The sequence below is a fragment of the Chrysemys picta genome, chromosome 7, assembly GCF_011386835.1.
Source record: "Chrysemys picta bellii isolate R12L10 chromosome 7, ASM1138683v2, whole genome shotgun sequence".
NCBI classification, from domain to species: Eukaryota; Metazoa; Chordata; order Testudines; family Emydidae; genus Chrysemys; species Chrysemys picta.
In genome coordinates this window covers 18,822,982-18,840,055 of record NC_088797.1, presented here as the reverse complement: position 1 = coordinate 18,840,055, position 17,074 = coordinate 18,822,982, and the positions used below count along the sequence as shown (strand labels likewise).

Below are 17,074 nucleotides of genomic sequence, written 5' to 3'. Positions count from 1 at the left end.
AAAATCAATTCCGCAGCAGCCCTTATTTTGCCAAAAGAGGGAGCTGTGGACCTTTTCTGAAAATTCATGACACTACAAATGGTTCACTTTACCATCATTCTAAAAATAAGTTGTTTTGAGCTAATTTGGTATTCAGAGACAGACTGTTAAATGATTATAGTATAGGTAACATTTTAGAAGTAAAGTTATCTCACTACAGCAGGTATGGAAATGCATGTACATTTTCCAGCAAAACATAAATGACTAGTAATTATAAAAAGGATTTAATTTTAAAATGTTAAAAAGAAATTTGTGCAATTATGTTTTGAACAGAACACTGTTTTCCTGAACAAAATGTAACAGTCTGTGATATTAACAAATTTAAAATATACAAATTATTATTATATCTTTTTTGTAACATGTATAAGTCTTACATTTCATTGAACTACAGGAAAAGTAAGTTGTGTGGGTATATATTTGAGTACATTAACAAATCTCTTATCTTTTTACAGTCTTTCTGCTTCTTACTCAAATAGAAAGTTACTATAGCTCAAGATTAGCCAGGCCTGTCATCCCACCACACCATTTTCTAACACTTTTTTCCAATAAGACATGGAGCTGTTCATCTGCGTGTTTAGAGATAGTGGTGACTTTGCTTTCTTACCTAAACTACTTGCTAGTCTTATTTTTTCTAAAGCTAAGAATTACTGCAATTACTGCTTAAAGTAGCTGAAATGTGAAGCCACTGCCAATGCAAGTTCCCAGCAGGAGGCAGATTAAGACAGAAAATTCAAGTCTCATTAGAAACAGTTGGAAATGTAGTCTAAGGTAAATTGTTTTTAAATGACTATATATTATATAATCAGTGTGTGTGTATAAAAAGACCACTGGCAGTTGAACCAAACTATTAATAGAAATATCAAATTTACCTTAAACAACTTTGAAAGTCTCTTCCAGTGGATTCTAGCTAGATCTGAATTTTCTCCATCCTGACCTATCTCAGGAGGCTAAGACAAACAGGAAGCTGCTTTTTTGACAATTGGTTTAAAAAAATTGAGTCATTTTACTTTTTTGGATGTATAGAAATTAGAATCTTGTACATTAAATTCCCATTTTCATTTAGTGAAATACACCTCTACCTTGATATAACGCTGTCCTCAGGAGCCAAAAAATCTTATCGCGTTATAGGTGAAACCACGTTATATCGAACTTGCTTTGATCCACCGGAGTGCGCAGCCCCCCACCCCCGAGCACTGCTTTACCGCGTTATATCTGAATTAATGTTATATATTGGGTCGCGTTATATCGGGGTAGAGGTGTAGTTGAGTGAATTTCTGGCATTGGTGAAGTATTCCTTTAAATTTTTCCACAAGTGGAGTTGTAATGTCCACCCTGAAGAGTAGAAATTATGTATGTGGCAGAAAATATATTCTTCTGTTACAAGTCACTGATACACATCAGTAGTGACTGTTAGAAACCAGGGTCAGAATAGCTGAGGGTAGAGCCATAATGGACACTATATGCCTGAATCCTGTAAACATAAACATATATGCTTTAATATGTAAAGTTAAGTATAGGTTTCAGAGTAGCAGCCGTGTTAGTCTGTATCCGCAAAAAGAACAGGAGTACTTGTGGCACCTTAGAGACTAACAAATTTATTAGAGCATAAGCTTTCGTGGACTACAGCCCACTTGTGTTGGCAGGATTGGAGACTCATGCTTACATGGAAAACATTCAGATACTTTGAGAGAGCAACATTTCCTTGGTAAGCAGCAAACTGAGTAGGAGAGTGGAGGTTACATTGTTAAAGAGCTGGGTTGTTATTTCATAGATGGGCTAGTGTACTCTTTCACTCAAATTGAACGTTATACATGACCTATATGTAAAGTCTAATGTGGAATCCAGAGGACAGTATCTTAGTGGGGAAAAGTCTGTGACAAAGCTGAAAGAGACTCGCTTCTTAAAGGTGGCAGCACATCTAGCCAAAATATTGCGGTTTCGGGTTACCAGTTATTCTCCAGGGAGGCAGCTTGGTGGCTGATAGCAATAGGTATTAGAGCTGTTTGGGAACAGTTCTTCAGCCAATACAAAAATGTAGTCAACTTTTTAAAAGTAACAAAAAACAAAAACAAATCCCCAACCTAATAATCACCTAAAGCATACTAGATAAGTAATGTGTGGTGCTTCAGGTTGTTGAAGGAACTTGGCCTTGCAGCACCATAAGGTAATATCTGCTACAACCATATATTGTAGTAGGGCAGGGGTTCTCAAACTGTGGGTTGGGACCCCAAAGTGGGTCGCGACCCCATTTTAATGGGGTTGCCAAGGCTGGTGTTGGCCCTGGGCCCCAACAAGTCTGAAGCCCGAGCCCCACCGCCCAAGGTTAAGGTTACATGCACCCCGCCCAGGGCAGAAGCCCTTGGCCTTCAGCTTTGGACCCTGCCTGGGGCAGCAGAGCTTGGGCAGGCTCGGTCTTTGGTTCCCCCCCCTCCTGGGGTCGTGTAGTAATTTTTGTTGTCAGAAGGGGGTCATGATGCAATGAAGTTTGAGAACTGCTGTCACAGGATAAAGCTCATTTGCATGCAGAGGCCTTTTCAGGGGCCTCTTTGGGTATGTCTACACAGCAAAGAAGATCCTGTAGCTGGCCCGTGCCAGCTGTCTGGGGCTCTCACAGGGCTCAGCTGGCAGGGTTGTTTCATTGCAGTGTAGACTTACAAGCCCAGGCTCTGGGACCCTCCTACCTCACAGGGCCCTAGGGCCGATGTCTACAAAGCAATGAAAGAAGCTCCGCAACCGGGTGGCATGGGCTAGCTGCAGGTTTTTCTTTGCTGTGTAGACATTCCCTAAAAGGATCTAGAGGTGCGAGTTCTATGCACAGTGGGGTAGGAGGCCAACTTTCTAATTTGTGAAAAGTGGATACTAAGCGCTGGAACCTCCCCCATCCTCTGCTCCACCTCTTTCCCCTCCCCAGCATTGCTCGCTGCTCTCTCCAACAGTAGCTGCTCCTCTCCCACCCTCGGTGGCAGAGGCCGGTTATTGTGGGTGACTGGACTTTCCGGTCAATAACCAGATACCTGGCAACCCTAACACATTAACTAGGTGTTTTAGATTCCTTTTCTTAATCTGAATGAAATCTCTTCTCTTGGTTTACAACTTTATACTTCAGCACAAATGTTCTTAGTAAGATTATCCTAACCACTCCTTGTCACTAAAGAGCACATGGTGCACTTTGCAGGAGTTGTAGCGTATTAGTCCCGGTGACCTGGGGACCAAAACTCTTTTGCTTTTGCTATTTACATTCTGCTTCCCTAAATTCCTCCTGTAGTTTCAACTGACTGGGGCAGCCTTCCCTTTTTGACCTAAACAGTTGTGTGGTATAGTGCTAGGTTAAACAGCTGCAAGTTTTCACTGCAAAGTGGCTCCATTTAAACAGTGTGAATTAATTCATACACTATATTAATGGAAGGTATTTAATTAGCTCACACTAATTTCCTCTGTAATCTTATCATTTTTAGAATTTGATGGTCATTGATTTAAGCTGGGGGGGGGGGGGGGAATCTTGCTGTGTGGCTTGTGAGACCTGTAGTATGCTAAAAGATTTATGGTGTGATAATCCTAAACCAGTAATACCAAATGGTGTCTCCTGTTAATTGAAGGCTGTGCTGCAATCAGGATTCCTGTCTTTGTTTCTGCCAGGCTTGATTACACAGCAGTCTTGCTATTTCTCTCCATTTGGCTGGCTTTGTTGGAAGAGCTCTTAATAAGGCCCTAAATTCTGCTGCAAGGGTTTTAGACCTGTGTAAACTAGAGGGAGGGGAAGAGAGAGAGAGAGAGAGCGAGCATACCCTCTTGTGTAAACCTTAATTGCCTAGCTTTTGCTAAATATAGCATTGCTTTGAAAGCTTTTTCCACCTATCTACGATCTATGTCTGGTTCTGGAGCATTGATAGAATGTAAAGTGGTGTTTTTTTTTGGTGGTTTTTTTTTTCTTAGACTCACCAGGAGGGAATAGGCAATTTTCTTTTCTTGCCCCTCTTCTAATTCATTCGCTACTGTTACTAAATCTGGGTGCCATGTGCATGGTGAAATAACATTAGTTGTCTTTGACAGAGACATTAACTCCATCAAAGTTTCACTCCTATTGGCTAGCTGGTTTCCCCCATCCCCCATCTCCTTCTGTCACCTTGTGATTTGCCTCCATGGAGTCCGGGGGAGTCCCATATCTTGTTTACTGCATGTCCAACTTTCTTGGGTGCAGAAAAGTTGGGGTTCTGTTAACTAACCTGTCAAGGTTAGCTAGTAAACTTTGTTTTACATGACAAGAGCATGTAATGAGAAGTACATTATTATTTCTTGTGATGGTTTTTGTGTTCTACTATCAAACACTGGAGTAATGAATCTTGATCTCTATGAAACAATAGAGAAAAAGTAACTTCCAGCAATCGCAAGGCTCTCTCCTGCTTGTAGCTATAACAAGGGGATGACTTGCCATTTACAAGTGTAACCAATGATAAATCACAAGTAATCCAGGAAATTTGGGGCTCTGGAGTGAAGTTCTGCAACTGAAAGTCTTGGTTTCATGCTAAAATGTACAGTTGAGTTTAACAAAATCTACCAGTTTGTAAAAAGGAAGATGAAGCTTCATTCCTCCCAGAAGAGAGCTCTTGATGTTTTGAGCCACAAAGAAAATGCATTTTAAACCCGTTGGTAAGTTTGTTGAAGCTCATCTAGTGACTTAAGCAAAATACATAACTGGCAGAGACACAAGTAAAACAACTAAAACTTCTTTCCATATAATGCTGATAAATCAAAAGGCATATCACCCACCTCAGTTTCAATGAGAATGAAGCCAGAGTTTGAGCATTGATTATTCTCACTTTACTTTCTTCATTCTGTAGAAGGTATGATGTAGGAGTTTGTATATATACAATGTGAAAGTTATGATTTGACATGCATTAGAATGTTTTTGCACCCACCAACATAAATATTTTTAAAATGTTGATTCCATTTGTAAAACTTTTTTGGTGGGGAGGGGGGAGGGAAGAATGTTTCTTCACAGATGTGTTCTAGACTCTTGTAATAAAAGACCATGTCCTACTAGAAAAGGATTTACTTTTCTTACTTTTGAGACAGTAGGTGGGAGGGCGCTGGGCAGTGGTGGTGGTGTGCAGGGCGGTGGGCAGTAGTGGTGGAGGGTCTGTGTGGGGAAGGGTGTTGGGCATAGTGGGTCTAGGGGGTGTTGGGCAGAGGGGCTGTGTGGGGTGGCATGGGCCTGCCCCCGAGGGGAGGGGGCATACTGGCAGCACAGGGCTGGGCAGGCCAGCGTGCGTCTGGTGACTGCCAGTTTGTAAACAGTGCCCTCGCACTAAGCGGAGCAGGGCCACCATCTGAGGTGCCAGGCATCCTCATTGCCCCGGCCAGCACTTTGGTCTGGGGACTGATCTCCCCACACCGTGCTCTATTGCGTGGGGGCCCACAAAAGGTTAATCCGGCCCGGCTCTGAACACAGCAGAAACAGACAGGCAGTTTCCTTGCTTAGAGAAATCTAAGCCTGCTTTCCAGCCAGTCTTGTGCCCAAAAGAAACTTAGTTTCCTACCAGAGCCACGTTCACCAGTGATTTCCTCGCTTTCTGCTTTTTCCTTCGCTTTCTGCTGGTTTTCTCCTTGTTTTGACCCACAGACAGATACACACAGCCAATCAGTGCCCAGCCCCTGCATTTGCAGTCAGCCCCCAGGAAAACCACTCTTTTTCTCTGAGTTAGTTTTTGCTCAGGCCTTACGTGTGCACCCCAGAGCCTAGGACCATGGCTTCTATTGTTTCAGCATTTATTCCATAAAGGAGATTAATTATTCTTCCATTTAGTTTGAATGAAAGGTGGCTAGCATGCAGTGGTGGTGTAGCCATGTTGGCCCAGGATATTAGAGACAAGGTAATCCCGAACATAGCCATTATATGAACTTCATACCCTCATATCTCAATGTCTGTACTTTGACCCATCAACCTTTTACCCCCAATCGGGGATATTGCAGATTATGTATTCCTTATGCCACCCGATCTTAAACCGAACTTTGCACCCCTCGATAATCTGTACGTTATTCCCTGATAACCAGAAACTTCTATGCTTATTTATTTATTTATTTATGCTTAAACACTGTACTGTTCACTTTTTTTAAACATCTTTTACTGGACCAACTTCTGCTAGTGAGAGAGACCATCAGCTTTAAGGAGTTCTAGTATAGTGATAGACTCAAGGAACTCAATCTATTTAGCTTAAAGAGAAGGCTAAGGGGTCTTGGGAACAAATATTTGATAATGGGCTCTTCTGTCTAGCAGTTAAAGGCATAACAAGATCCATTGGTTGAAAGTTGAAGCTAGGCATGTTCAGACTGGAAATAAGGCATACATTTTTTAACAGTAAGGGTTGTTAATTATTGGAACAATTTACCAAGGGTTGTATTGGGTTCTTCATCACTGGTGATTTTTAAATCAAGATCAGATGGGTTTCTAAAATGTGCTGTAGTTCAAACAGGAATTGTTTTTGGGAGGTTCTATGGCAGTGATCAGTGGTCCCTTCTTGCCTGGGAATCTATCGGTCTGTGAGGTTGTGATGCCTATAGATGAGACATGCTTGCTGGCAGCCACCACACCTTCTAGCACAACAGTGTCATGAGGGAGGTAGCTGCTGTCAGAAGAAACAGCCAGCCAGCTCTTGTCCCATTGAAAGATTCATTAGATTCCAGCCATAGTTATGGTGATACTTGCATCATGCTTTAAAACTTGATGACACTGTGCACATAATAACTTACTTCCCAGCACCTCTCTGAGGCCAGGAAATAACTTCATTTTACAGTGACGAAAACTGAGGTACAGAGTAGTTAAGTGAGTTGCTCACGGTCGCACAGCAAGTCTGTGGCAGAGCAAAGGAAGAACGAGTTCTTGATTCCTAGCCAATTAGTACATACACGCTGCCTGCACTTGATAGTTAATGGCCTCTAATCTATTAATCTGAGTAGGCCAGACACTTCTAAAGATCCTATTACTGTAGTTTTAACACTTCTTGTATTATGCCTTGACCAAGAAATCTGGACCTTGACAAAAAAGGTCCACTTAAGGAAAACTATTTCAGTCTCCTGGCCAAAAAGGATTTGGGGGGGGGGGGAGTAGAGCAGTTAGCCAATACTGTCCCTTCTTTTGTTGAGATAGGACTGAACACAGGAAAATATAGATGCAAGAGTTAAAAGGACAGTGAACCTAATGGATATGCTGCTACTACACTGTTAAGTCAGCTAATGTGAGACTATCTAACCACACTTTCTTCTCAAGCTTTGTTATTGGTAATCTGTTTCCACGTTTCACTTGGAAGCTACCAGATGTATTTCCAGCACAAATAAGAGCTCAATATACTATGGAGAGAGTTTATCAGAGAAGTTACTTTCAACCCAAGAGGTGATATTGCATCAGGAATGCTGAAAAGCCTACTGGTCTTAACAGCAATAATTTTGTGGCAATTTTCCAAGTAAAGAGAGTAGCTAAAATATATCTATTTCCTGCAATAAGAATTAAATGGAACATACAAGGGCTTTGGAATGTAATGAAACTGCAGATCAAAAAGATCTGAACCCACTGCTAAAGGCAAAATGGTGCACCTATTATATATGGAATCCAGTGAATGTCTGGTATGTGCCCCAAGAATCTCAGGATTTTCTAGGATTTCAGTTCTGTCATTTACAGGTAATTCCATCACTATGGACCTTTTGCATTACAATTACAAAATGTGGTAGTAATTGGGTTGCATACTACTTTGTTTTGCTGTAGAAAGGAGAACATTTTGGAAAGGGATCTAGAAGGAATACCTTCTGTAGGTACTGTATGTGGGGGAAGGGGGGAGGTTGTTTCCTGCATTCTGATACATCATGGACTTGCCACTGCTAGAGGCAGGATGCCATTGAACAGTGGTTTGAACTGGGATGTTGCAGCTGAAATTTAGATGCTGAAATATGCATAGCATGAATTTTGAAATGTTAATCCTGGATGATATTAAATACAGGTGTTTATGTAACTCACTTTCCTCAATTTTCCCTTAGAGCATTCTAGAGAGAGAAATGTAATGACCTTCCCATAGCTCTTCCCTAGCCCATCCAAGTGCCTTTTTGACTTGATCCACAGTGTTGTTTGATGGCTTTAAGAGACTGGCACTGTAGCCTTACACCCATCTACATCCTTGCATGTGACTTTATGCAAGCATACATGGGAATAAAGCATACCTCTCAAGTGTCCCTCATTTTGAGATATGAGGTCATTTACTTTAGTTCCAAAGTTATCTGTGCCACACATTTGACATCCAATCAATTTTATTGACAGTTGTTTACATCAGAAATAAAGAATCTTGAAACGGTAGTGTTAGGAGTTACTTAGGCCTTGTTTACATGTCATAGTTATACCTCTACAGTTCCATATGTGGACGCTCTTATTCTGTTTTTTTTTTTTTTTTTTTTCTCAGTGTAATGTAAACCCCTTTCTAAGTGACATAAGCTAATTTGATGATTTAAAGTAAGGCACTCTTATACTGCAATAAGACTATCTACGTGGAGTATGTGTTGGTGGGGGGGGCAGCGGGGCAGGGGGCTATAATGCTCTAGCTGTATTGGTTTAAAGTCACACCTTAAGTTGTACAGAGAACTTTCCTGTGTAGACAAGGCCTTATGCTAAAGGAAAAATTCTTGTAGGATTTAAAATGTCCTGTATGAATGTGCCCCTTATTTTGGGTCTTTTTGTTACAGATGGTGTCCCTCATTTGGGTTTTGGCAAGTTGAGAGATATGGAACGTAGTGCCATCATCCATAGACAGTGCTTTGAAGAAAGTGATGTATTTGTATAAAGTTGTATCTGATTCTTAAGTTCCCAGCAGGGACCCTGTGGTTAGAGGCAGTTGTTTCTCTATCCTCGTGCTAGCCTAAACCGCAGGTGATGGACGCAGCAGTAGGTAGAGACAGAAGAACACTGGGCATTTGGGGATATCACAACCTCTATACAGAGCTTCTTGATTCTACTGAAGTTGCTCCTGACTCCAGCAGCTGGGAGAAGCTTCAGTTGGACACTTGAAGCATCCAGTATATCTTCACCACATAGTTAACTCGGGTCTCTAGTTTAATCTTTTTAAATTTCTTGCTGAAATTGTCAAGCAGTAAGTGACTCATTGTTTTTCTCTCCCGTTTCAGGGTAGAAGATAATCCAAAATCTTTCATGCTAAGGTAATTTCCATATGGGTGGAAGTTAGACACCATGTGTGTATCATTGGACTTCAGATATGTGAAATACCAATATATTCAGTCAGGAAAGAGAAGTATTGTACTTTATAACTACATGCTAACCTCATGTAAATTCAAACAGCATTCAGATGGCTCCCGTGATGGTGGTGCAGCAGGTGTTTTTTGTGTGTAAGGATGTTGAAAGGCAATCGTGAGTGCTTGTTTAATCTGCCCAGTAGCTCATCCACCTCAAGCAAACTTCATGACCTAGTTCTGGATGCTTGCCTCATGTTCTTTTTGAGCTGAATAATGAGAGCCTATTAAAGGTTTTAAGTTTTATTGGCAAATCAGTACGTGTAGCTGGCACTGAATAACTGCTGCTATTGTGGATGATCAGAGAAAACTAGTTTAAACCCACAGTGGTGTTTGAACAATAAGCTTTGTTTAATTATATTTGGAGTAATGAATCTTTTGTGGTGTTTAGTAGCTTGCTCTTTGCTATCCCACTCCATCAGCCAAACTGGTGGCATGTCTTTCTTGGGTGACCTGAGAGGTACAACATATATACATTGAAGAGACCTCAATCTGAGAGTTCAAAAATGTGGTGTGAGAAAATGGAAGTAACCTAGAGGTCTGACAAAATAAATGGGTTACGTCTGAGCTCTAATACCTGCGAACTTATATTTTCAAGTGTGTTCTATAGTGAAAATATTTGAATGTATAGTTTGGACAAAACGTTACTGCAGCCTGTTTCCAACATCAAAAAAGAATCTTTGAGTAGGTTTTACAAATTCATCCAGATAGGAATTCTTTTCTTTTTCATCTTGGTAATCACATTTGAAAATTTTGAATTGGAATATCCAACCACCACAGCAAAATGTCAAAATAGCACTAAAGTAGGTGTATAATATTGGCCACTGATTTTGTAAGTATGGGGTGGGGGGTTAAGGGGCATGCTGTTTCGCATCCCTGACAGAAGTATACATGGGGCTCATCTCACCACAGGAAGTATTTTGAACGCAAGCAGTGCATTTCTTAGGCTAGCTTTTTATCATAAAGAACTGTCAAGCAACACTGAAATAAGACTCTAAGGAAGCATGCACTGTCTCTTTCATCTCTGCAAAAAAGGACATTGAACTGAATTGCAGTGGAATGTGAGTGAGGCTGAAAATAAAGCACAGATGCTTTGTCTTTTAAAAGAAGGCGGCTGTATCATCTGCTGAGATTTTAGTGTCCAGTGTCCCTTCACATTACAAGGTACCAGCTGTATGAGTGAGAGAACTATCCATTGGAAATGAGAGCTCAATGCTTAGAAATGTCATTTTATCTCCCAGTGCCATGAATTTTGCCCATTTTCTGTGTTTTGGATTTCTGGTGGTGATCAAATTTTAACACCTTGTTTTGTTCCATCCTGGTTAAAAATCTGCTCACTGCATTGTTAGCTAGCATGGGTTACCTCAGTCCTAAAGCGAAGGCCCAGTCTACGCTACATGGTTAGGTCGACGTAAGCTGCCTTGTGTTGACTAACTGTAAAAGTGTCTTCATTTAAATTTGGCTCCTGCCAACATAAGCGCCTCTCTACACCAATTTAGTAACACTACCTCCCCAAGCAGCGTAGTCAGTCAACATAATTAGGTTGACGCAGTGTTGGTGTAGAAACTGCATTGCTTACATAGACTGTTAGTGGCTTTCACAAGACATTCCACTATGCCCCACACTTACAATACAATCCATACAAGTGCTCCTGGTGAGAACACGCACCACTGACACAAGGAGGTAAGTGTGCACACACAAGCAATTTAATAACTGTAGTGGCTGTATGCTGATGTAAGTTAGCTTGACATAATTTAGTAGTGTAGACATGGCCTAAAATTTGCCATTGTTTCCAATGAGGAGACCTAAAGAGAAGATTAAGTGATATGTGCATAATTAATGTGAGTAACCTCATTACCTTATTAATAGAACTCTTTTTTCCCCACTGTTTGCTGCGCTCACTTGTGATGTCTCATTTAAGTTACATGCCCTTCATGATAGTGAATGATTATTGTTTGTTTGAAGTAACTAGTGCACTTGTGGTCACTAAAATAATCAAAAACTATAAGTGTTTCCGCTGACACAGGTGATCTTAGTACAAGACCAAAAGCCAGGAACCCTTGTTTTCAAATCTTCTAAACTATCTATTGTAGATACGGAAGTAACTACTAATATATTTAAGTATGTTAGTTAATTCTTCTGCCCATCAAATCTTGCGTCTTTTTAATTGCAATTCATCTAATTTTATATCTTTTAAATGCAAAATTCTACCCATGTGTCTTTTAAAGCAATCATTGAATGAATGAATGAATGAATGACAATGGGATTATGAGTTTTCCAGTGTGGCTGGTAGTACAAGATGGTCTGGATAGAAAGTGGTGGTATATTTTTTGTCCATTTCCTTTTTTGGGGGGGGGAAGGGTGTGTAACAACTATTGCATGTTCTGTTTCAAAATGTACATTGTGACATTGTCCAGAAGTTATATACATGCGTACATATAACTACTAGAAGTGATGTTTATGAACTGATAACATCAGAAACTTGAATTACTGAAAGATTAATTTTGTCTATTTGCAACGTGGAATAATAAAGTACACACCCTTACTGAGCAGGTTTCTCCAAACATACTGCCTCAGCGTTGCGTCAGAACACTGATACTGTATGAGCTTCCATCTTTGGGCTTTAGCCCACGAAAGCTTATGCTCAAATACATTTGTTAGTCTCTAAGGTGCCACAGGTACTCCTCGTTCTTTCTGCTGATAGACTAACACGGCTACCCCTCTGAAACCTGTCATCTTTGGTTAGTCATTTGTACAACAGCTGCCATTCATGCAAAATGTGTAAATGATTTACAAATATAGTTTTTAAGGCATTAGTCTTAGGTACCAAGCCCCATTCAGCCTAGTGCATTTCCACATACACTTACCATTCTTAGGGCAAGAATTGAATTGAAAATGCCACCCACCTACCTCAATGGGTGGGGGAACTAGATGGGGATGCCAGTGAAAGGGAACAGTCCCAGCAGCAAGGGAAGGAGACATGCACCAAGGGACACCAGGTAGCTTTCCGCCCTCCCTCTCCCCTTCCCCATAGTCTTTGGTACCCATTAACCAGCTGCAAGGGAGGGTTCTGATTGGCCAACATTCCCTGGTTCCCAGGATTTAACCTGGAGTGGGGGTCGTGTGGAGTCTTTTTCAGCTCTGTTCCAGTAGCCCCACCCTGAGCTAGACCTCCAGCATCCCATTCCTAGTTAATTGCCTGTTTGGGGGTCAGGAAGGATTTTTTTCTCCCATGGACCAATTGGTAGAAGACCAGTGAATTTTTTTGCCATCCTCGCAGCACCATCGAGCCACAGTGGGTTAAGTAGGAATGTGCTTAGTATCTGAGGTAGGTGGATTGAGTTGTTAATTTGTTACAATTTGTGGCCAGTTTCCAGTGTGATTGAAAGGATAACATGAACAGTCCCCAGAGGTAAAATGTGGGATTTTGGCAGTGTGCCTTGAGCTCATGGGATAGAATGAGACCTTGTGGCCTTCATGAACTGAGGTCAGATCTTGTAGCCCTCACAGCCCGAGGTCCCCACCCTTCTGCACCCTCTGTCTCTCTTGTGGGGGTCAGGGATGGTGTGCTAGGATTCTGAGAGCTGAGTTCTTGGAGGGTGGATTAAGGAGAGCCTACCCTGAGTTACGGATAATATGCTAAGGAGCCCTGTAACCTCTGCACTGGAACCAATTAAATTCATGATACTGGAGAGTATGGGTGATGGGCAGGTAGCTCCCCGCCCCTTGTTAAAATTTAATAAGTTCCAGCCTGCTGCTTAATGCACGTGTCTTGTCCTCATTGTCTGCATCAATGCATATTGTGTCGTGTAATGTGACATCATTATTCCCACTTTGCAAATGGGGGAACTGGGTTATAGAGACGAGGCAACCTACCCCCGGTCACACACAAACTAGTAAGTGTTAGCAGGACAGAGCCTAAAGATACATATATGCCAGACTGTAGGCAAATCCCAAATAGGCACTGTCACATTGCATTTTACATTTTAGAAAAATTTCTTTGCCAGTGTTACTAATACTACCTTAGATAATAAATAAATATATATATATTTTAAATCTACCTTTTCACCATTTGTGCTGTTTAGGATTTTTGTTTTGTTTTTTTATTTTCCCCAGCTCTCTAAGCTGAGCACACAGACTAGTCAATATTTCAGAGACTATTCACCAAATCATTTTCACTAGCTAGTGCTCAGACACTAGCAAGATATTCCAGTTGCGGCTATGTAATATTATATTCCTTTATATTCTGTCACAATTTATAAGAAAAATCATGGACACATTCTATTTTTAATTTATTTTTTGAAACCAACATTTATTCTGTGTTTAAATGTACATGGCATTGTATCAAATTGTTGCATACTTCCTTTAATGCATCATTGTGGAAAGACTGCTTGGCTAAATACATCTAATGTATTCTTCCTATTGGAAGAAAGCATGACAACAAGAATGGACTATAAGGGATTTTAGGATGGGGAGTAGGAGGAAATGAGCAAAGTTGTAGGTAGGAAGCAATTACAAAAAGGCTCAAAAGAAAGGCCAAGCAGCTTGAATTTGAAAATATGGAGCTAGGATTAGATATTGGCAGGCCTGTGTTTCGACTATGAGAGAGTCACTTATTTCCAATACATTTTGGGAACTGATTGTATTTTACTTTTTCATTTCCTCAGCTTCTCCCCACCAGGCAGCATCCTGGTAGAAGTATGTGTTGATCCGTTAAGATCTGGTTCCTTGCCGTATGGCGCAAACTGGAAATGCACATGCCTTTTTTTTTTTTTTTTAAACTCTGCTCCATTCTAAAGCATCACTGCAGGCTATTATAACACACTAATGGGGATCTGTAATCCTCGTTTTATTTACTGCTCCTTCTCTGCATGTAGATAATATTGCCTATCCCAAATCCAATAGAGAGGACAATGTAAGAACATAAAAACCCTGATTTACCAGGGCATTTATATGAACAAGAGTATCCTGAAATAATGGTTTCTTTTTTGTTGTTGTTTACATGTATGTTTCCTTGCTGTAAATTTGTAATAAGTAGGAAGAAAGCAAAATCTCTGCTGACCATACCTGGTACATTTAGAAGCCCTTTGATTTCAGTGGGAGGGTTATTTAAATCAGAAGCACTTACAATAAAGGTGGGGCAGGGAAAGGATTAAAAACAAAGCATGATGTCCTGGCACCACTCAGTAGCAAAACTCCTATTGATGTCAGTGGGGACCAGGATTTGGGCCTACGAGTGTCTACACTGCCCACATTACAGCTAGATCAGGGCCCCATTGTGCTTGGTGCTGTATGAACATATAATAAATTACAGGTCCTGCCCCATAAAGCTTTGTAGGCAGTTATAACTGTAGCATAACGGTAGGTAATTCATGGGCTAGACCAGGTGTGGGATAAGAAGGTGCTTTTAGGAAACCCCTGTGCCTGTCATAGGAACATTTTCATTCGGTGGGTAAAAATCTTTGAGATGGCCTGGCTACCTTACTGGTCATCACACCAAGCCCTGGACTGATCAGCCCACGTTGGGTCGTGGCCATGTTTCTAGCTGCCTCACATGTGTGCTGTGATCAGTAGCATATGCTGCTTATTTCCAAAGGTTCAGTGCCTTATGGCTGCCTTCCCTGAAACAACCTTTGTGCCAGAAATATGTATTTTTTTTGTTTTTGTTGTTTTTACTAGACATGCAGATTGGCACTGCTCCACTCATGCCCTTTCATGGCTCACTCACCAAATAGTTTAGGGGGCATGGAGGTGTACGCACAGCTAGTACATTGAATTGAAATGAATTTTTAGCCTCCATCTTCATAGGAAGGTAGTTTATGCATCATCTAGAGTAACTCATGATGGGATTAAATCAAGAAGGGGTTGATGGAGAGGATGGAGTTAAACTGATTAATTGTAGTAACAGGGTTTATAACTTAAAGCCCTTTGTTACCTTCAGGATGGTGGTGGTTTGGCTTTCCTGTCACTGTGCTTACACTGACATGTTTTGTATTAATCTTTCTCCTGGTTGCTAAACCTCCAGAACAAAGCAAACACCGCTGGAGTCAGCTCTTCGGTTTATTTAAGGAGTCAGAGTTGAAGTCACTGCTGTAATATGCATCCCTTCACCTGATATTCATTCCTGAAGGGCTGCCCCTCCCTATGAATAAGAGGAAATCTCTAGCCAGTTGTGTTACACAAAGCCTTGCAGCTGCTGAGCCCAAGGGTGGGAGTGAGTTGCTTCCTCTAGCCACAGTAACCCTTTCTTCTCCCTCAGAGGGGTGAGCTGGTTAATTTGTGTGTGGGGTTGGATGGGGGTTGAGAAGGAAGCTGACAGCTCCTCTGCGGGGATGGGGAGGGGGGTTAATCACTGGGAGGATTTTTTGGCTGCTGGTTAACCTCCTTATCGGCACTTCAGGCAGATGCTTTGCAAACCCCACCCTGCAATAACCAGAGCCGCCAGTCAGTCCCTCAAAGGCTCAGGTGGCTCCACAGTAATGCTCAGCTAATGAATCTGAGGAGGGGGTGGTCCATCTGTCTGGACCCCTCACAGCTGACTCACAGGAAGTGCTAAAAAAGCTTGGCACAGGGTGAGCAGCTCCAGGCTTCTGCCCCTCCCTCTTTCCCTGCTTGTAGGTTTCCCAGGATCTCTTTGAAGAACAATGAAGTGGCTTTAAGTTTTAGGACTGCCAAGAAATTCACTTAGTCGTGTCCCTCTGACAGCCTGGAGGATGTGTTTCTTCAGACAATTATAGGTAGCTGTCAATCTTGCCCTCTCTTTTTTTTTTTCCCCCCCTTTCCCCTCTTGTGGACTGCTTTGTCTGAAGACAGAGGGTGACCATGGTTCAGCGCTTTAGCCTCAGGAGGCAGCTATCAAAGGTGGGTTGTATCTGTAATTGTGATATGCATGACACTTATAGCTTCCTTTTCTGATTACAGAGCAGTAAAATCTCTGCTTATACAGAGGTGGGTGAGTCCGTGTGGGAGACGCAGCTCTGCCTTTTGTTCTCTTCTCTTAGACAGACAAAGGTTTTTAAGGCGGACTGTCCATTGGTAGGCACAGGTTTTGTTCCCTTTAGGTTGGAACTGGAGCTGCAGATTTGTGGGAGGCTGCAGCTTCCTCTCTTAACTTGAATTGCTGATGTGTTTGGGGTAGAGGGGGCTATGGGAAAGAGGGAATCTAATTAACAGTTATGCCAGAATGTGGACATACACAAAATTAAAACATGGTCACTTAGACATATGCTCTATGTAACTTACAGTTTAAGTAATAGGGGTAGCCAGTAGGAGAGACCACAAAGTGTCCCAGGCATCAACCTGAAAGCTTGTACTCCTCACGTTGAAGTATTAGGCAGGGCTTTCTGACTATAATATTAATTAAGAACAAAGGAGGAGTTAAGAGATTTTGCTGCTTAATAACTATATGTGTGTGCCTCTTTGTTTTAAGAAGAGATTCTGGAGGTGTTTAATCCATGTTTTGTAGATTTGTCATAGAATAAATCCAATGTGTTTAATCTGAAAAACACTTAAGTCTGCTTCAGGAAAATCAGCCCATAAATAAAATGAGGGTATGCAGTGCCCTTCAGGTAAGTATGCTGGTGCTACAAGCCAGACATAGCAACCCCATTCTTTTCTTTCTAATCATGTAGATTATGCAGACTTGTCTCTGAAAAGAGAGATTATCATAGTTAACCTAGTATTTAAAAAAATATTTGACATTTGAAGCTCTTTTCTAAAGTGTGTTTAAAGGGTTTTTAACTTAAAAAACCAC

General features: G+C 41.3%; 1 protein-coding gene across 17 annotated transcripts in view; it reads left to right on the top strand.

The window, feature by feature from the left end:
* The window catches only part of TMCC1 (transmembrane and coiled-coil domain family 1), a 191,856-nt gene that overhangs the window by 61,981 nt on the left and 112,801 nt on the right, over positions 1-17,074 (top strand). Inside the window, exon 1 of one of the 17 annotated variants that reach the window (XM_024104997.3) lies at positions 15,616-16,182. The exons of the other annotated variants lie outside the window; for them this stretch is intronic. Within the exon in view, the coding sequence (XP_023960765.1) occupies positions 16,144-16,182 (39 nt within the window). The 5' untranslated portion in view covers positions 15,616-16,143. Of the gene's footprint in view, positions 1-15,615; positions 16,183-17,074 lie in introns of those variants that run through there. 17 annotated transcript variants of the gene reach the window in all.